At 35.8% G+C, this 22,027-nt stretch overlaps 1 protein-coding gene across 1 annotated transcript in view; it reads right to left on the bottom strand.

The window, feature by feature from the left end:
- LOC132095136 (potassium voltage-gated channel subfamily H member 8-like) overlaps nucleotides 1–21,463 on the bottom strand; it is a 104,569-nt gene extending 83,106 nt beyond the window's left edge. Inside the window, exon 1 of the mRNA XM_059499918.1 lies at nucleotides 21,000–21,463. Coding sequence (XP_059355901.1) covers nucleotides 21,000–21,075 — 76 coding nt within the window. The 5' untranslated portion in view covers nucleotides 21,076–21,463. The remainder of the gene's footprint in view (nucleotides 1–20,999) is intronic.
- Between the last annotated feature and the right edge of the window lie 564 nt (nucleotides 21,464–22,027).

The raw sequence follows: 22,027 nt of genomic DNA, 5'->3' as shown, positions 1-22,027 counted from the left end.
ACTTCTGAACTGTGAATTTAATTTATCAATTCCAATAAGCAATATTCTATATACTATTATAGCATTTATTAATTAAGTTTTGATTTAGCTTTTGTTTTTTATGTTTACTTTTGACTTTCATTGTTATGTGTTTTTTCCATTTAAGTAGTTATTGATATATATATATTTTTTTTTTCTGTTATTTTATTTCAGTTTTAGTAATGTAAGTATTTAAACTTATTTCAATAAAAGTTTACTTTTTTTCAATGATAGGAAATTATTTTTAATAGTTTTAGTTGACAATAACACCACTGCTTTCAATCAAGCTGTAGTTTTTTTCCAATTATGTTGAAAATATAATTTAATTGAAATGATTGAATTTATTATTTAAGGGAAATTATCCTTAGTGAGACAAATGTGTTAGCTATTTTATTTCAGTAAAGTTACAATGTTACACACTTTCCACCACCATCGTGTCCATCTGCCAAATTTTACTACAGACAATGAAATGTGGTGGAAATGTTATATATGATGAAAATTATAATCTCCCATGATGCATGTATATATACTGTTGTACACTGTTAGTTTACAAAGTAAAGTTTTAAGAGAGTTTATTTTGTAAAAGAAGTATACAGTGCCAAAGCACTTATAATTAAAAAAACACCCACAATACTGAATGATTCCAAGGTACTTTAAAGAACCCCATGGTACCATGTTCACACAAATACGGTCATACCATGTTAACTTTTTTTAGTGAACTCCAACATGGGTTCAGTGATGACTCAGGCCACCATTACTTTGTCATAATTGGCTTAAGAGGGTTATCATCTTTCTCCAGACTAGCCATTCTCTTGCTAGCATTAAACACTGGCTCAAGAGCAGGCGACAGTAATGGAGCACTTTGTATCTGCTGGCCCGGGGGCCACTGAACAGAGCACCTCCATTACGAGCCGCATTAACAGAAGCAGGATTGAGCATTGCTGCAGGAATCAATCTTTTCAATCGCATTGCGTTCGCCAGATTCGGGTGGTGTGTCTAAGACCCAACACTTTGGCCCTAGGGGCCTGCTTTTGGACTCGCATTAGCCCTTCATTGGCAATGACGTGACCGGCCGTTCCCCTGGTGCTGAAGCAGGAATGGGAGACATACGAGTGGCATGGAAAAACACAAGCCAGATCCCTCCAGGGGATTCGATAATATCTGCCAGTGCGGCCAGGTGCATGAATGCTAAAAAAGCACAGGGCCATATGCACTCACTGTTACAGACCATTAAGTTCTTTAAGCAGATGGATGATCGGGCATCAATAGGAAAACTTGCACTGATTAAATAGGATTTAGGGTATTAGGTGACATGAGATCACAATGGGGAAAGAATAATGCATCAGGACCCACAAACAAAAGGCTGCTGTAATGAGAGGAGGACTAATTGTGTTGTATGCTTCTTCAATTACTTGTCTTTTAAGTGGTTTGCTCTGGTGCGCATTGGTGACTGATCAAAAAACTGATCTCAGTAATTTTCAAAATTCCTGATTTATTGTTTGTGTTGGCTAACCTGGATCCTAACCACTCAATAGTTCGATTTTTAAACTTTGTGGTAACTGAATAAGATTGATGTGCTATTGGATTTCTATTCCAAAGATTATTGTAGCTATCCTTTCAATGAAATGGTCAATATTTGTGAATTCATCTAATTGACTTACTGAATGGATTGAAGCGATTGTTGAGTTAATCTTAAGGGGACACCTAAAAATGTAAACATTCAGTAAATTTCTGCCAAACGTATTCAAGAGGGTAAGTAAATAACACCATTATTTTTGCCCCTTTAAAAGCACACAAGGATTTGAATCATAGGGCAATATACTGTATACAGTCATTGCCAAAAATATCGGCACCCTCGATAAATATGATCAAAGAAGGCTGTGAAAATGTATCTGCATTTTTAATCCTTTTTATCTTTTATCAAAAAACCTTTCATTGGATAATAAGAATTTAAAATGGGGGAAATATCATTATGAAATAAATGTTTTTCTTTTATACACATTGGCCACAATTAACAGCACTGTTTTATTCAATACTTTTTGAAACCTCCATTTGCCAGTTTAACAGCTCTGAGTTTTCTCCTGTAATGCCTGATGATGTTAGAGAACACCTGACAAGAGATCAGAGACCATTCCTTCATCCAGACTATCTCCAGATCCTTCTCCTCTTCAGTTCACCACACTCATTTTCTCCTATTTATATTTCTGTAAAACAGGGAGCCATGGCTGGTTAATTTCATGTTCATAATCACCCTTGAGTGCTCAATATATGTATGGGAAAATACTTCAGAGATATTTTACTCATAAGAATTTCTATGGGTGCCAATAATTGTGTCCAATGTGTATTTGGAAAAAAACATTTCATAATGATATTTCCCCCCATTTTAAATTCTTATTATCCAGTGAACGGTTAGCTTTTTGTCTTTTTTAAAAAAAAACACATTTTTTTTTAAATGTGAAAAACATTTTATGCTTAGAGAATTAAATCAATATTTGTAACAGTGGTAGTTTTAACATTCAGAAAAGGAGTGCACATTTACACACACACACACACGTTCTAAATTGCCCTACTTTTCAGTTGAATCAAATTGTTGCTTTTGTAAATGGCTCTTTAAAGCATTAGCTTGAAATAAATTATTTTCAAGAATGAGATCATAATATGTAAAACAACTGTTCATTCAACCTTTATGTTAGATGGTGAGTCAGCATGGATCAGATCCTTGTAATTTTCCCACACTCCATTTCTTCCCATTTGTTTTCACACCACTTCAAATTTCTTCCTCCATCTCCACCACTCTCTGTGGTTCAGGGGGAGGCTGCTGCTGTGAAGCAGGGTCCCAGGAGGGGTAATGCACTCATTAGGAGACAGCATGAAACATTCTCATCATAGGAAACACGTCAGAGACACCTGCCCTGGCCTCCAGAGCTCTGCAGAGCCCTGAGGAGCACCGCGCTCTCCATGGTGAATGACACAGTGGAACTACATGTGAACCATACACTATATACACTATAGACACTATAGACAGTTAGAGAGTTATAAACAGTTTAAAAAAAAGTATACAAATTGCTATCATTATTTGTACAAACCTAAACACAAAGGGGAGACGTCTCCCTAATGTTTATATTCCCATGTGTCACTCTTAAAATGTGAAATGCAGGAGCAGTGAAGTACTAATGTCAGTGTGATCTATGCGTTCTGACAGGTGGTTGGTGCTCATGTGCTCTTATATCATAGGTGTTACATCACAGACAGCAGAAAGGAGAGATTATGATGTTTGTTTGAAGTGTATGTGAGTGTGATGGCACATCAGAAAAGAAAATGCTCTTTATTAGCTTAGTAAGCCTAAACAGTTTCATTTCCTATAATGTTTAATGTATGTTTCAAGTATCAGTTTTTCAGAAATGTTTTTTTTTTTCTAAAATGTTGTAAACTGTTGATATGGAATAGAGTTTTTCACAAGAAAAAAAAAGTATCTTTCTGTACTCGAGAAACAGTTGGTATACATGTATATATATATATATATATATATATCTATATATATATATATATATATATATATATATAGATATATATATATATATATACATACATATATACAGAGTTCTGGCATGAAATACTGATGGCACAGTCCGATAGGTCTAACTCAATATGACGTAATTACATCATTATCACATGACACTGATTGGTTCTCCCCTGTATTGGTAGCCATTAAGCTCGCTGCTCAGCATTCAAATATATGGCTAGAGCTTGTCGTTAGCGATGCAGATTGCTTCAGAAACCCTCCACCTTCCCAAACTCCACCTGTGTAGATCTGCTACAAGGTGATTTCATGTGTGTTATATTTGCAGCAGCATGTTCTGGAATGGTAGCAGCAAGTCTCGGCACTTGCTCTGCCACAGCAGCAGCAGCGTATCACATCTTTTCCACCAAGAACAAATACATTAACATTGTCATGTACATTACTATGCCAATCCCTCCGAGAGTTGTCATGATAGAAATATATAGACGGTTTCAATGGCAACAACATAAAAACGCATGTGCGCTTTTGTGTCCCTAACTTAACTTCCAGTAGACTTCCAAATAGAATCAATAACAGCTAAGTAGTCCCTCTAGAGTAGATTATTTTTGATAACAAGCCAAATATGTTTGCTCAGATTTACTGAAAATGCTTATTCATTCTCAGCCAGCAGGAGGTGCTTTAAAGCGGGAAAAACAGAGGTTTGCCCAGTTACTTAAATTACACAAAGCAGGTTTGAGCTCACAAACACTGCTTTATCAGGCAAATTTCATGCACGATGAATTTAAAATGACATAAAAAATTTTATAGACTAATTAAAGATAGTCTTCTTTCAGAAATACAGTGATATAAAAACACCCCGCGCCTCATTTTGATTTTTAAATGTGCAGTGCGTGCTCATGATTATCCAGAGAAGGCATTTGGAAAATTGGTCAGTTTTGATATTGAGCGCCACAAATAAATGAATGTACTGTATGGTAAACACATCCCACAGCACAAGGCTCTCTTCATCTGTATCTTTTTTGCTTTTTTATTTCATGTTAACTAGGGTGAGTTTAGGAGACTATTCTCCTTTGCACTATTCAAGTTCATTCCAGCTAGTTAAAGGGAATTATCAAGCATGTCTCAAACCCCAATTTGGAACACTCTTATTTGCTGAAACCATTTAAACATGACCTGATCAGAGCAATCTCAAGCGCAGAACAAGCACAGAGAGACAGACAAGTCCTCCTTAAATACAGAGGGATTCTTCAGTTGTTGCTATGTCACATGGTTACACAGAGCAAAGTTGTTCGGAGAGTATCTGCAGAGATACTCATTCCCCATAGGCCCATGAAGAAAATCTGGATGGTTCAATGACTTGTCAAGAGGTGTAAGTTTGCAAATGGATCTTAAGTAACAGACTTAATTGGATCTACCCGCTGTGGCTGGACTGACATGCATCATGAACACAGCGTGGCCCTGTCCCTCCAGCCATGGGGTTTGCCATGGTAACTCATGAGATTAGTGCAGGTGGCAGACTCACTCGGAGGTACACACCGTTAGTCTTTTTCTGTAGAAATGAGGTCAAATGAAGTTGCCTTAAATAAATCCCTGCTTTGCATTTTCTTTTTCAGATTCACAGCATTTGAATTCAGTGAGAAGAAAAGATAAAGAAACCTTGGGTAAACTGATGATGTCAGAAGGCAGTGCTGTAAAGCATTATGTAATGACAGTGTCACAGTGTATTGATTATGCTTGGTATTGATTAGCTGCCCGAAAAAAAGATGCCTTTAATTGGTTACTGAACCAATTGATGAATAACCAAGAATGCATTAGCCTGAACAGAAACAGACATTACACTTTCCAATTAAAGGGGTCATGAACTGAGAAATCAAAATTCCCTTCATCTTTTAACATATAAGAGGTACTTGTATAAAAGCATTCTGTAAGATTCAGAAATCAAAACTTTCTCGAGGGCAGAGAATTATTACTTCTAAATAATGATGTTTTTTTATGTAAATATCTTGATAACATTATAAGTGGACCTCAGAGAACAGTACAAAATATTTTTTAAAAAGCAGTTCATGACCGCATTAAACAAGCTGTGATCATGGTAAAGGGTTAAGCTAGAGCAGTAAATTGACAACCGGATATCAAGAGAAAATCACAAGGTGCCTAATTTGTATGAAATCGTATGGAAACTTATGATTTTGGGGAGAAAAAAAAAACCATGAAGGAACACCCCTAAACCTAACTGTCAGTGGGCCATGAGCAGATCACATGAAAACATAGAAATAATATTATACAAATTCATAAAAATTAGCCACAAATTCATCAAAACACAAAACGTTAACAAACTGTCATGAGAGTGTGTTGAAACTGACAACATCGGCTTCTCAGAAAAATCTCTCATAACCTTGAAAAGATGTACTTCAGCTACAGGACACAATACCAAGAACTCTCCTCATCTACACTCATCTGATGTTCTCTATTAAATAATAGAGAGCCACATTAAAGGTCTATTTGAGTTAATGTTCCTGATGAGACTGTTCCTATCAAATGGAGTGTTTCTTAAAAAGAAAAAAAATGAAACCGGCATTTTTCATAAATTACACCAACACAAAGAACATTCACATCCTGACAGGTATACCATTATACAGATCAAATTATAGAGCCTGCAGTAAGAAAACACACTAAATAGACCAAACAGGAAAGAATGTTATGCTTTGAATTAATAAACGGTGCACAGTGCAGGTCAGCATTACTGAAAATCAGACATGACAGAACAAGAGCCATTTTAACGAGAGCCCGATGAGAATGCATTGTAAGGTAAGGTAAGATAATATTACCACTGATGAAAGAGCAAAGCGCATTCTGTGTATCCAGCTCACAGTATAAATGATGGAGTCCTAAAGCCACAAACAGCATAATGGTAGATGGCAATATGACTGAATATAATGAAAATGAAATAACACACAAATCAGAATAGAGAACAAAATATGATAACAGCTTGGAAAAATATACAAGGTGAACGTTAAGAGTAGAGTGTGGCTGTACTACTGGAGCTTTTAGTCCATGTCTAGCTATAGAGCCATCTATATGCTAGTGTACTGTTAAACATTGACACAATGCACTTTTAGCAGATATACACTGCTGTTAAAAAAGTCTGGGGTAAGTAGAAATGAATACTTTTATTCAGAAGGGATGCAATAAATTGAAGACTTTTAATCAATGCTGTTCTTTTCTATTTGCGAAAAAATAGAATGGAAAAAAATACCATGGCTATGAGAAACTGTAAGTTCAAGTTCAGACTGTCCGTGATGCATCAGACCTGCTTGTTGTTTTGATTCTGTCACTGACTTGGATTAGAGAGATTTCCTGGATCTTACTCTGGCTTGGACGTCTAACCACATCAATGTTCCATGCTGGAGTTCCACAGAACCAAAGCAAGTGTCTGCCTTTGCATTTCTGTCTACATACAGCCCGAGGGAATGAGCAGAAAGCACCCACACACATACATTGTCCTGAGTGTGTGTGTACATCACATCCAAAGGGAAAGGTTGAGATGAGAGATCTATTAGATTTCTGATTCACATCCGCTGACAGACACATAATACTGTCATCACTCTTGTCAGCCCAGTGTTCATTTTATCCTTGACATATGACTTGTCAAGATGCAGCTGAGTGACAGCTGCTCCAGTAGCACAGGAATACCAAAATAACTAAAAGAGAGATGAGAAAATCAGATGTAAATATTTATTTCTTAAGATGATAACTCTTATTGTCCATGTACTATATGTGATGGTATTTGAATGTACTGTAAGAAAGCAAGAAAAACAATTAAAATTTCAGTCTGTTCCTCACACCGAGCTATTGGATGGCTTCAGAAGACTTGGAATATGGTGCATGAGTCATACGGACTAGTTTTAAGAAAGAGATCCAAGAACTCTAAGACACAATATCAACTCAAAATCTAAAGACAGACAATACAAAGACATTAAGGAGGAAAAGGTAAGAATCAAATAAACTGAATAAATTGTGCAGGCAGAAGTTGATTAATCTATTATTGGTTGAGTTCCTGTGGCTCAGTTGTAAAGCATTGCATTAGCAGTGCAAAAGTTTGTGGGTTCGATTCCCAGGGAACACACATACTGGTAAAAAAAATGTAAAGCCTGAATGCACTGTAAGTCGGTTTGGATAAAAGCATTTGCATAAATGTAAATGGTTGAAAGGGAAAAATTTGATATTTATGGAATAGAATATTATAAAAAACTAAATATATATATATATATATATTAAAATCACATATACACAGACAAATCAATACAAGTAAAAATGCTTTAATTGCTCCCAGGTTGTGGAATTCTCTGCCACTTACTATTAGAAATGTGGTTTCTTTTGATTTTTTTAAGAAATTACTCATACTCAACATCACCTCAACAATTACTCAACATATCTCTTTAGTGTTACATTAAAAGGTTTTTAAGTTATAATCTTACAGTTGTTGTTCTTATTGTGCTGTCATTGTGATTGCTATCATGTAGTGTTGATTCTTTTATTGTTTTATACTGTTGTAGCGCCTTGAGTGTAAGAAAGGCGCATTGCAAATAAACATATTATTAAAATGATTTCTGAAGGATCATGTGACACTGAAGACTGGAGTAATCATGCTGAAAATTCAGCTTAGCCATCACTAGAATAAATTTGTTAAAATATATTCAAACTGAAAACTGTAATAATATATCACTACTTTTCCTGTATTTTGATGAAATAAATGCAGCTTGGTGAGACTTCTTTTTAAAAAAACATAAAAATCTTAATTGTATTCTTAATTTTTTATTTTATTTCCTGATTGTTCCTTTTTCACCAGAGCATCAGTTTAAAAGGGCACAGTGTCTCCTAAACAACATACTTTGGAGAGAAAGACAAGGATACAGTCGGACCAATGATATGAGAGGAGTGGGAAGAGGAAGGCAGGAGAAGATGCAGAGAAATACAGCACTCTTTCTGTTTCACAGTCTGTGCATCACAGTCCGTACAGCCCTTCGATCTGTGGTGGCAGGCATGAACACTTCCTGCTGGGCAGGTCAATGGAGGACACAAAAATATATCAGGGGACTCCATTGTATTTGTGGTGGAAGATATCTACCCACCCACCACAAAGGGCTTTTTTTACTAATCACCACACACGAGAGAATCCCTGGTGTCCATTTAGGGGGATGTCCTTGCTCAAAAGTCTAGAACATCCTCTGGGGAATAATTAGTATGTTGTTCTATCTATCAAGACTTCTTTTTGCTAAATGAGGCCTTTAGGTTGGCTTTGACATGAACTAAATTACGTTTAATTACCAGATGTGCTCTTTCAGCAGTTTTTGTGCTGTATGAGGTCATATGTCAGGTTGGTCCAGGCCTTTTGTTAAAGTGAATGGACAATTCTGCAATAAAAGGTGGTCTTGTTTATTGTGTGTGTGTGTGTGTGTACGAAAGAGAAAGGTTTTCTTTTTGGTCCTTTCAGCTCGCTCACTCTTGTTCTTCAGTCTCCTATTAAAGAAGACAGCATGCTGCTTTCAGATAGCACAGGGCCAGAGAGGGCACAGCACCTCAGATCTGACAAATGCACATAGAAACACATCTGGAGAACAAACACACCTGGAGAATTGTGCAGCAAGCCAAGACAGACACCCCAGGCACATGTTGTTGAGGTTAATGAAAAGTATTAAACATGTTGTGTATGTATTTGGGAATGTTTACTTAACTATACTTTGCCAACAAAATTGCTCTTTTGGGATGTATATTTAATGGTAAATACTAAGAATAATATTGTTTTTATTCTAAAAATATAAAAACCATTGTAATTATAATTACCTTTATAAAAAACAAGTCTAAAATATGTCCTCCTTTTAGACACTGAAGGTAAATGTGTGGGTGAGTGTGGTATCTTTGGAAAACCCAAAACTGACCAGTTTTAATCACTCCTTAAACTTAAATGTAATAAAATGTATTAAAAATGATGAAAAAAAACATTGTTTAACTATGTGTATTTAATAGATATATTAACATTTATACACACAAATATATATGTTATGTCTATTATAATAGGTTAATATCTATTGTAAAACATTTATGTAAGTACAGCTACAAAATGGTACATCATCTCACACGTGAGCATAATAAAAAGCTACAATAATGTTCATATTAACAGATATTATCGTCATTAAAAGTAAAACAGTAAGGAATATAATCATTAAGGCTTTTGAAGGTCAGTCTCAGAGACTTTTTAATATGCTTTCATCATCAATTTCCTCTTTTTGAATGCTTTTATGTGCATTTATTCTCATTTCTAAGTGCTTTAAATAAGAGTCTGCTAAATGAACAATACATAATTTTCATTGTTTGAACCTTGTAAGACCAGACTTTCAGTCTATAAGACTATGTTATACCATATGAAGAGTTTATTTGCAAAAAACAGATTACTATAAAAATTTCTAAAATGATGTCTTTATTATGATATCATGTTTTTATTGTGTTTTATTGTGTTAGTTAGCTATTTCTAAGTTATTTTTAACCTAGTTAAAATAACCCAACTGCAGTTTGACTGAGATTGATTGGAATGCACTATGAAAAAACATGACTTCTTAGAATTGTTAAAAACTGAGTTATCTGTTTTGCCAATGAACTCTTCATACGTATATAAAAAGAAGAGCTACAACATCATCATAGCACATTTGAAGATACTAAAGAGCTACTGTGTGTTTATGTTAGAGGACGTTGTCATCATAAAACAATAAGGAAAATAAGCATCAAAGCCATATTAAAACAGAGCAATAGCTCCATTCAAGGGAAACAAAATTCACCAAAGGTCTTTAATAACTAGCTGTCATTTCTGACATAAAAGCAGTGCTGATACTGGCACAAGCAAAAACAATCGAGCTTCAAACGTCTATGTCATTCATAAATGATTAGCATTAAATAATTCACACTGTCTGGGGACCAGTGCCACTACTGGGCATTGCTATAAAATGTGAAGTCTTTATTGTGACTGGCTGCCTTCAAGTAAATCATAAAACTGCCTCAGAGAATAGTGATTTGTAAATATACAAACTGTGTGGTCACTTTATCCTGGAACAAACACTATGACCTCAACTGAATACATACTCACAAACAAAACCTATAGGCCAGCAGCTCGTCCAATTTATGCATAATAAACACACAGTGATGCTCAATATGAACATACAACACAGCTGCACAATAAAATCTCTGTCTACCGAGTGTCTTTAAAAGGCCACTCTTGTTTGATGTGCTCTCATAATGCAGCTAGAACTGTATAGTTTTTACCAATAAACACTGCAGTTAAAGAGCAGAAAGCTTTCATGAGTGGAAAGTCAAACTCATTGAACTTGCAACCTGACCTGACCGGTACACATAGCAAACCCTTATAATTCAGCTAAAGTGCTACCTTGATGTGATTGGTTCAGGAAATGCTCATAAATAGAGGAAATTATCTAGAATAAACATTCTTCCTGATTCTCTCAGACAAAAAAAAAAAAGGTTTGAGTTTGGGAGTTATATATACATTCATGTCCAAAAAACTGATTTTTAATTAGTAAAGCTAGCAGATTTCAACCTATTATTTTTTCTTCTTTTTATATTTGAAGGTCACATTAAAACTGTCTCAGAGGCTTTTTAATATGCATTCATCATTTAATTCATCTTTTCAAATGCCTTTCATGTGGAGATCTTCTCATTTTAATATGTATTTTTGATTGTTTGATCCCTGCCCCAAGGACGAAATCTTTAACTCTGAAAAGAAATAACATTTTTAATTACTGTATGTCATATTATAAAATGTCATACAATTTCAATATTTATGTGAAAATTATTCAGAATTTTACACCAACTTTGGCTGTCCCTCAGAAGCATAATTTCTATCTTTACCAACAAATAATGTAAATATCCATATTGTAGGATTTAAATTCATATTATTTTATCTTTTTAATAGTGCATCATTTCAGGTCAAGCTGAATTTTTTGTTTAAATGTGTATATGCTAACTATGTAATTGGTCTTTATTGACAATGGAGATAGCCATTTAATAAAAAATTAATTTGCACCACAAAATTATATATATATATATATATATATATATATATATATATATATATATATATATATATATATATATAAATAATGTGATGTGCGATTTAATGAAAATGACATTGTGGGGGAATACATTTAATTAGTTGCATAATACTATGCATAACCCACACATTAAAAACAACATTAACAGGACCATGGACAGCGACATTAGTCCACAAACAGGCTTTGTGCTTAATTCTGTGTTTACCCTTCAATGAATGAAACCACATAATACATTTTTTTAGGGCTATGTTGTGTGTGCGGTGATTAAAACCCTGCTGTAGCTCAATAAGCATTTGCATAATTAACTGCAAGTTCCTTTTTGTGCATTCAGAGCTGGAGCAGAGGAACAGAAGTCTGTATGGCAGAAGCATATCTTCTTCAAAAATCGAAAGCAAAGCGTTGATCTTTGCAGTGCTGTCGGGTTTTGCAGTGTCGTTCTCTCCAGCGAGCTGGTGTATGTATTAAGGAGAAACAGTTCACGGCACATTCAACCCTGATGGAGCTGAGGATATTTAATCAAGCGAATTCCATCTGCTGTGGTAAGCATCTGCCCCTGTTCGAAGCGGGGCCAATTACTGACTGATTCGACGAAGCCCGGTCACAGCGAGACACGCAGAAGCAAAGGAACAACGAACGCTTAGCCGAGGCTTAGTGTTTTTTCTGCAGTTTACTTGCCACTTAAGGATGGCAAAGTGATTTCTAATTATATTCTATGAAGTTTGAGTCATCAGTAAAGTTGTACAGCTCAAAGATAGATGTTTTGTATCACAGATGACTGTTCAACTGATAACATCTGGATTATTCTGTCTAAGGGAGCATATTTAAATGACAATTTTTCCTTTAAACTTAATTACACCTTTGAACCCTTTTTTTTTATGATTTACATCTAATGTCATAAGTAATGTAATAATGACATGAATATTCCTTCCAAACAGAAATAATGAAATACTGATGGCTTAAAGCAAGGAGGAATTACTCTCATGGAGTAAATCGCTGTTAAAGCTAATTAGTATTTCACTTTGAGGGCCTGACATGATGGCTCATGTCATTTAGAATAACACATCGCCATGGGTCTGCAGAGGGGTGTGTTGAGTGAGGAATGCAAAGCAAGGGAGCGTGGGTAGTGAAGTCAGGAGATGCCTGACATTTGGATTCACCATGGGTTTCATTCAAATCAACAGCAGGTTATGTTACGTAACACATGTCTCTTGAACATGGCAACCAGTGTAACTATTAATGACAAGCTAAAGCGAGGAAAGTTACCCTCTTAAACACACAACAGACTATCACCTCTATATCCCCTGTGAGTTTTATTTGCACATATTCAGAAAACACTTAATACAATCTTCAATGCATTATTTCACTTACTAATAAAACAGATCAGCTTCCTGTAGAGTTCCACGCTTCAAAACTAAAAATGCAGCAATGCTGTAATATATACAATGATCTCAAAAACATTTGTAAGCTAAAAATGTGTGACTGTCATATAAATGTCATTTTATTGATCACATTAAATGCCAAAATCATGATAGTGAGTGTGTCATTGCTTTATATCATTCAGTAGACAATTATTTAATATTAAAGGACTAGTTAACTTCCAGAATAAACATTTTCTGATAATTTATTCACCCCATTATCATAAAAGATGTCTTTCTTTCTTCAGTCGAGAATGAATTAAGGTTTTTGAGGAAAACATTCCAGGGTTTTTCTCTATAGTGGACTTTAAAAGTGACCAATAGGTTGAAGGTCCATCGCTTCACTAGATAAGACTCTGGGATCGCTGGGATTGTGTAAAGCCCGTTGCTGCATTGAAACTTTGCAGTTTGGACTTTCAAATCATTGGCCACCATTGAAGTCCACTATATCGAGAAAAATCCTGGAATATTTCCTTAAATTTCTTAAATATCATCTGGAATTTTGTACTCTGGAAGTGATCTAAACCTTTAATAAGCATTTCATATGCATACTAGTGCCAGATACTAGTCTGTTTTTGCTCTGGAAACAAAAATAAAGTCACAATTGAGTTGTTGCGCGTCTCTGAGCAACACACAGTAGCGGCATTTTATTCCTGAATGAAACAATGTTTCAAAAAGAATTGGTTTAGTGAATAATTCAGTGACTAATAAATACAGTTACTTGATAAGTTCCCGAATGAATCATTGTTTTTTGAATGAATTGGTCGAATGAATGACTCAATCAATTGTTTATTGGGACACCTATTGGTGTATTGATGTATCCTGCATAAAGAAGCAATTGCAAATCTTAACAACAGTTCTTCTGTGTTTTGGTTGTCTGGAGACATGTAAAGACATCTGTTTTCACGGTTAAAAGTTCCATTGCTTTAGGACTGTACGTTAACTTTTTTTTAAAAGCTTCTTAACAAATTCAAGGATCACTAAAGTGCTTTACTATCCTGTAACAAGCTCCTTATGTGAGAGATCAACTGTTAATATTGCCAGTGAACCGCTGTGCTGTTCTCGTTCTTGTGGATGATGGTGACTTTGATCCTGGATGACAAACCTGCAGTTGTCACTGCCACTTTTCCTGTCACCTCAAACACCCCTTTCCGGATCGTTCACAAATACCTCCCTTCACCATCTGTGAAGAAGCAACTTGAATCACAAGGAGAAACAACCTAAAAACAGAATTTAACAGGTGCATGTGTAATAATGTAATTCTAGTATAATTGTACACTGCAATTATGTGCATATTTTATAAATATATGAATATTGATATAGGCAGATTGTAAGAAGAATATTTATGTTTTTTTTGTCATCAAACGTGTTAAGCAGAACTGAATTAGACTTAATCAATTTGATGAAATGATTAATGATTTTCAATAACTGACAAATTAGGGATGCTGTCTAAAGGGGACGAATGCTTAATGCCACAACAAATCAATCTGATTTGCTACATGGATTATTTGTTTATTTTAAAGTTTGTATTTTCTGTGCTACAGAATTGCAAAAATAGAGACTTCTAAAAAGTCAGAACATCGACCTGTCTGCCTTTGGTCAAAAACAGGTAGTTCCATCACCAACTTCACACAACTAGTCGAGCTTATGTTGTTATGTTTGGACAGCATGGTGAGGTTCAGTTTTCACTTTTGGAGCTGTATAAAATAATGTCTTGGTTTAAAAAAAGGAAAGTTGAAGAAAAACAGCTAAAATTTTAGCCAAGATACCAAATCCATCTGGTGGTACAAAGTTAAACTAATAGTCTTGACCTTGAATATTCTCTCTCCCTCAGCATTCACAGCCCTAGGCATGAAAGAGCTTCAGAAGTTTTTATACTTGTGTATTCATTGTGATTCAACGAAGCATTGCCTAGTAGAGCCAGGTTATCCTTTAGTGCCTGGAGACCCTGAAGTGCTTCCAAGTTCTTCTCTAGAAGCCTTTGATTTGTTTTCTTCAGTGCTCACATCAATGACTGATACTTGGTTATTGGATAAAACATTTGGACATGGTTAAGAGCCTTTGTTTGAAGGAAATCCACAACACTGCATTGCATTAGCTTCACAATTTAATGTTATTGGTCCCTGTTTTTAAGGCTTCTGCCGCGCTTTGACATGCCTCTACATCTTTTGTTATATCTAGATAAGTCAGCAAAATGCCTCCCGGAGTTTGTGTAAAATTGCCATACTAAAATGAACCACTAAAATGTAAAAAACAAGTAAGTTAATCAAATAATCTCTATATATCTTATAAAAGCAAGAAAGTATGAAGTAGTGACATTGTAACCTAAAAGTGACTGTAAACAAAAGAGGATGTTGTAATCTTGATATAATATACAGTAATCTACAGCCCTGGCCCTTTTTAGTGAATGCAATAAACAGGATTACTTATTAAAAAAAATAATAATAATTAAAAAAAAACTTAACTGTCTGCAAGGCTGAAGTCAGATTGCCAGAGGCATTAGAAACACTGCAGTATTATAGTAATTAGTCTCGTACCACAGTTCACAGTCCTGTTCCGAAGGCAGCCTGCTGGTTGTTTTTTTATAGTTTTAATACCATTAAAGTTTCATAGACTTTGCTCTGAATTAATTACATTGTACGGCATCAGATTGCCACAGTAAATGGAAACCTTTATTGATTAATTAAGGAAGTTTTGTCAGTGCTTTGCCAATAGACCAGTGAAAAGGAGTTCATTAATTCAAACCAATTAGAGTCACTGCAAACTCTAACTGTCAACGGAATGCCGCCTGTTGCACGACATGTTCGCATCGTGAGTATTTATGTAAGTGTCATGATGGTAGAGAATTTTTGGGAGAATTACACCACACAGCAGGCTCAGTGTCACTCAGTTTGATGCTCGTTTTCTCCACTCAACTCTGTTTCTGACTCTTCGTGTATATTGATAGCCTGCTTTTAGTGAGATTTAGCCTTGAACCCAGTCAAAGAATACAAGACACACTAACATATAGATAGACAGATTCTTGACTGGATTACTCAAGAGAGTCTTTTCTATATATAAACTATAGAAGATTTTCATTGCACATTCATGTAAAATTATATGAAGATTATTTGAATGTGACTTAGGCAATCAACTCTGCAGTTTTTAATTAGTGTTTAAATTTTGTGTTATTGGCTATTCCTGCAGCATTCTGCTTGCAGAGTCTGTCCTGAATGCTTGTGCAATCGAGTGAATGTTTGGTTGTTTACACGTAGACCTCACATTCACAGTACACAAAGGGTTCTGACAGGGATGTCAAGTTTGAAGCTGTGCGTGTTGCCACAGAAGAAGGCTCTATGTGACTTGTCTCTCAGGTCATTCACAGTCTGTGTCTCTCGTTTTCGCTCTGAATTGTTGTCTCACCGGTGGCCAATGTTTTCTAGTCTTCTCTTCATAATGAGGGGCAGATTGTGCCTAACCATGGAGCCAGTACACCACCCTGGGAGAAACTCTTAGCCACACACGCATAAAAAAAAACTAGTTAAAAAACTCAGATGTCATCCTAACTTCATGAGACAGCCGTAGCCTGTGCTGAATCGCCTCGAAAACAACAAATGGACATTTCAAGATTTTGATGATTACGGTTACCCTATCTCTTTCCATACATGCAGCCACTGCAAACTTTACAAAAATTAACCATGGTAACAATAGTTTCTGGCAAAACTCCATAGTCTCTGTGCTGACCAGCTCATGTCCGGTTGCTAGTTGGACTCTAACAATAGTAGATATTCTCGAACACACATCATTTACTGTAAATCCATCTCGTTTGTGAACTAAAAATCAATGTTGAGCACTGATTGCTAGGGTGTTCTGGATCCTAGGGTATTCTGAATGGTTGCCATATAGCTACGAATGAGCAGCCTAAAGAAAGCCTGTGAAAGAGAGAGAGAGGAACAGAAGGAGCAGACCTGACTGCTTCACACAGGTGCAAGAAAACTGGCCAAAATGGCTGACTGGAACAAATACAGAACGGGGGTCTCCAGGAGACTTGATGTGTTTAAGTGAGAGAAATGTGTGTGAGTGTGTTTTGCGACTTGCACACACACAGACAAACAGGAGCCAAGAAAGGGTCCATCTGGTGAACATACTCTAACCTAATTACAGAGAGCAGACAAACAAAATTAATATAGACAATTCACTAATACTTGCTGGCCCGATTAGGGTATTTCTGGCACCATGATCATAGCACAATGGGAGCTGAGGACTGAGATATGAAATACAGTATCTCTTAGACATTTTCTGAGCAATATGCAATTAATTACATACCATTTAAAAGTTCGGTATTAGTATGTTAAATATATATATATATATATATATATATATATATATATATATATATATATATGTACACACACACACACACACACACACTTTTTTTAAACAAATGCTACTCTAAATGCTGGTGCTATTCATCACAACATTCTCCAAAAAAATTCAAAATAAATAAAAAATAAGTAGGAAGCTGTTTCAACACTAATAAGAAAAGTTTTTCCAGAGTACTAAAATAATTATACAAATACAAATAGTGTGTGTGTGTGTGTGTGTGTGTGTGTGTGTGTGTGTGTGTGTGTGTGTGTGTGTGTGTGTGTGTGTGTGTGTGTGTGTGTGTGTGTGTGTGTGTGTGTGTGTGTGTGTGTGTATCTGTGCGACTAGACTCAGACTCAGTCTATGGCTCACTCTGATGTTTTGTTCAGTTTCTTTCTCAGATTTAACAAATGCTCAGACAGGCCGAGATGAATTCTTGACACTGGCGGCTGTTAATTATGATGACTGCACTCGGTTTGCTAGGGGGTGTGTAATTAGCTGTGTGTTCAGTGAATGGAAAGGCCTGCATTTATCCTGTCTGAAATGTACTGAATGCTCTGAATGAATGTTTGATTGAATATGGATGACAAAGACCGAATCACATCCTTTTTTTATTATTATTCTCTCTGATTCCAAAGCTCTTCACTGCAAACACTTCGATAGCTGGATTTAGTTAGCTCATATTGAGAATGTGCAGCGGGATCAACACATCTCTGTCTGTCTGTCTGACATCTTCAGGCTCAAGAGGACTAACAAATGTAGACAACAACAAGGTCAGTCAGTATAATCTATAAAGACAGGGAAATTGTATGCATACTAGCGATATCCGTTAGAGCTAGGGTTAACCTATCAATCCAATTCTGAGGGTAAAACTGATAATTATAGCCAACAAACATTAAATAGCCCCAAAATAGACATAAACTATTTAGACATAAAATTAGCAGATGGTCTAATTTCCATTTATTAGCAATATATATAGTTTTATTAAAAAAGAAAAAACAGAAAGAAACTATAACTGAGACTATAATACAGGTCACATTTAGCTTTGTTGTCATGCAGTGGAGTAAAATAACAAATTATGTAAATGATGCTTCTTTTTTCCTGTCATTACCTCTGGCAAGCAGTGCTCTCTGTGACTGAACACTGTCTGACTGCTTGCGCTTTTGAGCATTTTTATACATGTTCAGATGAGTGGAAGGACAGATAGTTTCTATGTTACACAACTTTTTAAAACTAACTTCTAACTTTTAACTAAGTTCGTATTTTTTTCACAGCTTATGCTGTATATTTCACTATTTATTAAATTTGAATATCATTATAATAATAAAAAAGCTCATATTTTTACAGCTTATATATTTTACTATTTCTTATATTATCATTAGGATAAAATCTATATAATAATAATAATAACAAAAAAATGTACATTTATTTCTACAGATTGATCCGGTCATTCCCTAATGCATACTCTCAAAATATCAGCCACAATAAAGAGTCCATCACTTCCAGTTAGAATGTGGTTGTGAGGAGCCCCAGAGCATTAATGAAGTCCAGTGTTTATCAGTGTCTACAGCAAATATGCCCTCTCTCTATGAGCCTGTCTTTGAACTCCTCTCAAATGGGAGCACGCCAGCAGCACAAAACTCTCCTTTCTGTCCTTTTCTCTGGCATCAAACAGCAGAATAAAACCTTTGATAGTGCACGTCACATTGAGTTTAAATGCAGCTGATCCCAACCTAAGCAAGGCGATAAAGTGGCACATGATAACATGAGTTCTTGTCTTTACCAGCTCTGAGCGAAGAATCTTCAGAAGGAGCTTTACTGCAGGCTTTTATTCCAGTGCTATTTTCTATTAACCGTCATCGGAGTCCTTCTCTAAAAGCAGTCCCCTCTCTGTGTTTCTATTTATCGCTGATGATCAGGTAAAGATAAAAGCAATTGGGGATGTGATCTAGAGGCTGCACACATCTCTAATAAACTGATAGTGTGGAAAGTGATGAACCTTTGAGAGATTTAAATTACCAATCCAAATCTTTAAATGAATATTCTAAGTTCAATAGAAGTAAATGGGGCCCATTTTTAGAGGATTTAAAAGCATGACTGTAAAGTTTATAATTTTCTGAAAGCTGTTCAATGAATTCTTCTGTTAAAACTTAAAAGCTGAATAATTTTAGTCATTCTTGGGGTTACAGGGTTTATGGCAGTCCATTGCCACGGCAACAAAGTTGCATAATTTAAACAGAAAAGGTTAGTAAGCATTTTTTTTCTTTTCACCACATCTAAATGGTATTAACCTGATGCATATTGTTTATGTTTTTGGCTATACTATTGAAGCAGTTTGTTTCAATGTTTACAGATGAGTTCCATTGCAAGCGCCTCGCTATAACTATTATTATATTTTTTTTATTAATTAAATGTTTGTGCTAATCAACATTATGCTACAAACACAGTCAATTAATCTTAGTTTTAACTTAACCCAGAGTATCCCGGAATATTAAACTAGACCACTGGACAGACATAGTTTTGGACTTGAAGCTGCATGTTAGCGACCCTCTGTCCACCAACACACCCACGCTTCAGCCGGACAGCACGCAAGTTACTCATCCCTTCTGTTCAAAAAACACATTACAAATGAACTAGATCTCCACACACTCACTCTGTGTGGCTTCAGATAAAAGATCGGCCTAAAGAATGGGAAGAAGGCTCAAAAGTGTGTCTTGTCACACTCATCTGCAGCACTGGAGTAGTGACAGACACACCTGTTTTGCTCTTTAAAGGATTTTTGTCCTCCTTCACCGTCGGTGAGCCTGAGCCATCCAGATGTCAAGTAAAATGCATTCTTTAAAAAAAACAGTGTTAAATCTTATTATGTTGCTTCTGTTCTTCAGATAATCATTTGAGATGAAGAGATGAAAATGAGACAAAATGTACTAGGGATGCCAGGGAACAGAACAGATCACACCACAGAACATCCAAAATAAGCAGATATGCAGCAGCCTGAACTCAGCAAGACAGGGAAATGAAACTATACATCCCTTTCTCTAAGATTTATTAAGTACAATCAAGAACTACTCAGAGCTCAGAGTTACACAATACTTGTAAGCTGACAAACGTGGACATTAACTTTAATTCAATACCAAAATGTAACGAATTTTATTTTAGTCCATTTAAATATTTTATATATGTTATGTATTTTAATATATTAACTATATTTAAATATAACTATGTTTAAACTTTTTTAAAGTTTGCTTAAATTGTCCTGCAATCTGACAAGTACAGATATTCTATGCATTCTTCTAATTATATGAGGCCATAAAACTGCGTGCCTGCGCATAATTATAAAATATTGTCCAAAATAGATGTAGTATTGGATGTAGTATGCCAGTATGACTGCTGTCTCTGGTTACCCTGAACAATGTTACGAGGAAATGACCAACCTGTTACATGAAAGGATTTCATATGTTCACGCGCGTGTAATAAGAGTTTACAACTGTTCCATTTTACATGGTCATAAATTTGCCCAAAACACCTATTTGCATTTGACACTTTGGTGAAGGAACGGGAAGTTGGTACGGTCTGCGCACTTACGGGTGCCATCGAAACGGGTGGCGATGGTGTCGAGGAAGGTGTTCTGCGGGGCCAGCAGTCCTCTCATCACAGGCATCCTGGTCCGGGTCGACTGCGTCCTCCTCCCGCTTCTGCGCCCAGCAGTTGACTCCTGCTCAGCCCCGAACCCGGGTAAGAATCGAGATGTTCCGGGCGCGCATCCTAGACCCTGCAGGAGCGCCCCGATCCGTGATACGCGCGGCTCCACTTTGGCAGCTCACCAGTGACCATATCCTTTAACAAAAAGCCCACATATCTGCCTCACATCGTGTCAAGGAGGACAAAAATCCGCGTACGTGTCTTTGTAAGTCAGGTGCTTGGAGATGAGATGAACCTGTGCGTAACGGCAGCGCTGGAGACCGGAGCTCTGACTGGTAAGGCGACTGCGCACTGATGCCGTGTGGACTCCTGTGGCACCACGATCCTTCCTCTCTACATCTATATTACTGGCTTTCTCTAGTTGCTTATACCAGCAGGTGTCACGTCACGTGGGGAGCAATCTGGTAAGGAGGCTATAACCCTTGCTACTCGTCTTTTTATTAAAGATTTTGTATTCAGATGGAATTATCTAAAAACAAATAAAATTTTTGATTTAAAAAAAAATATTTTTTTTTTTCACAAGAAAATAATTTCTAAGGTTCTTACAGTTTCCTGATTTTACAAATAAAAAATGAGATTGTTTTATTTAAGGGTCAGTAACGCAATGATCATTTACTGGATCTAAAATATATATATATATATATATATATATACATAAAAATTACATGAATAGTCTAAACCTCCATAATAATAAACACATCTGTCAAGGTGGAGTAACTTTAACTTTTTTAAAGAAATGGTGGCATGAGTAGTTCAAAGAACCTGATAGAAAAAAAAAATTCTTAAAAATAAAAACACTTACAGAACTTATAATAACAACAAAAATACATATTTTATCCCTTTACAACCATGTTTTAAAATTGTATTAGGTGCTTATAGTAACATTGTTAATGCACAGTACAAGTATTTTG

Source organism: Carassius carassius, chromosome 19 (assembly GCF_963082965.1).
Source record: "Carassius carassius chromosome 19, fCarCar2.1, whole genome shotgun sequence".
NCBI lineage: Eukaryota > Metazoa > Chordata > Actinopteri > Cypriniformes > Cyprinidae > Carassius > Carassius carassius.
Note: the sequence above shows the minus strand (reverse complement) of the source record. Positions and strands in the feature narration are given on the sequence as shown.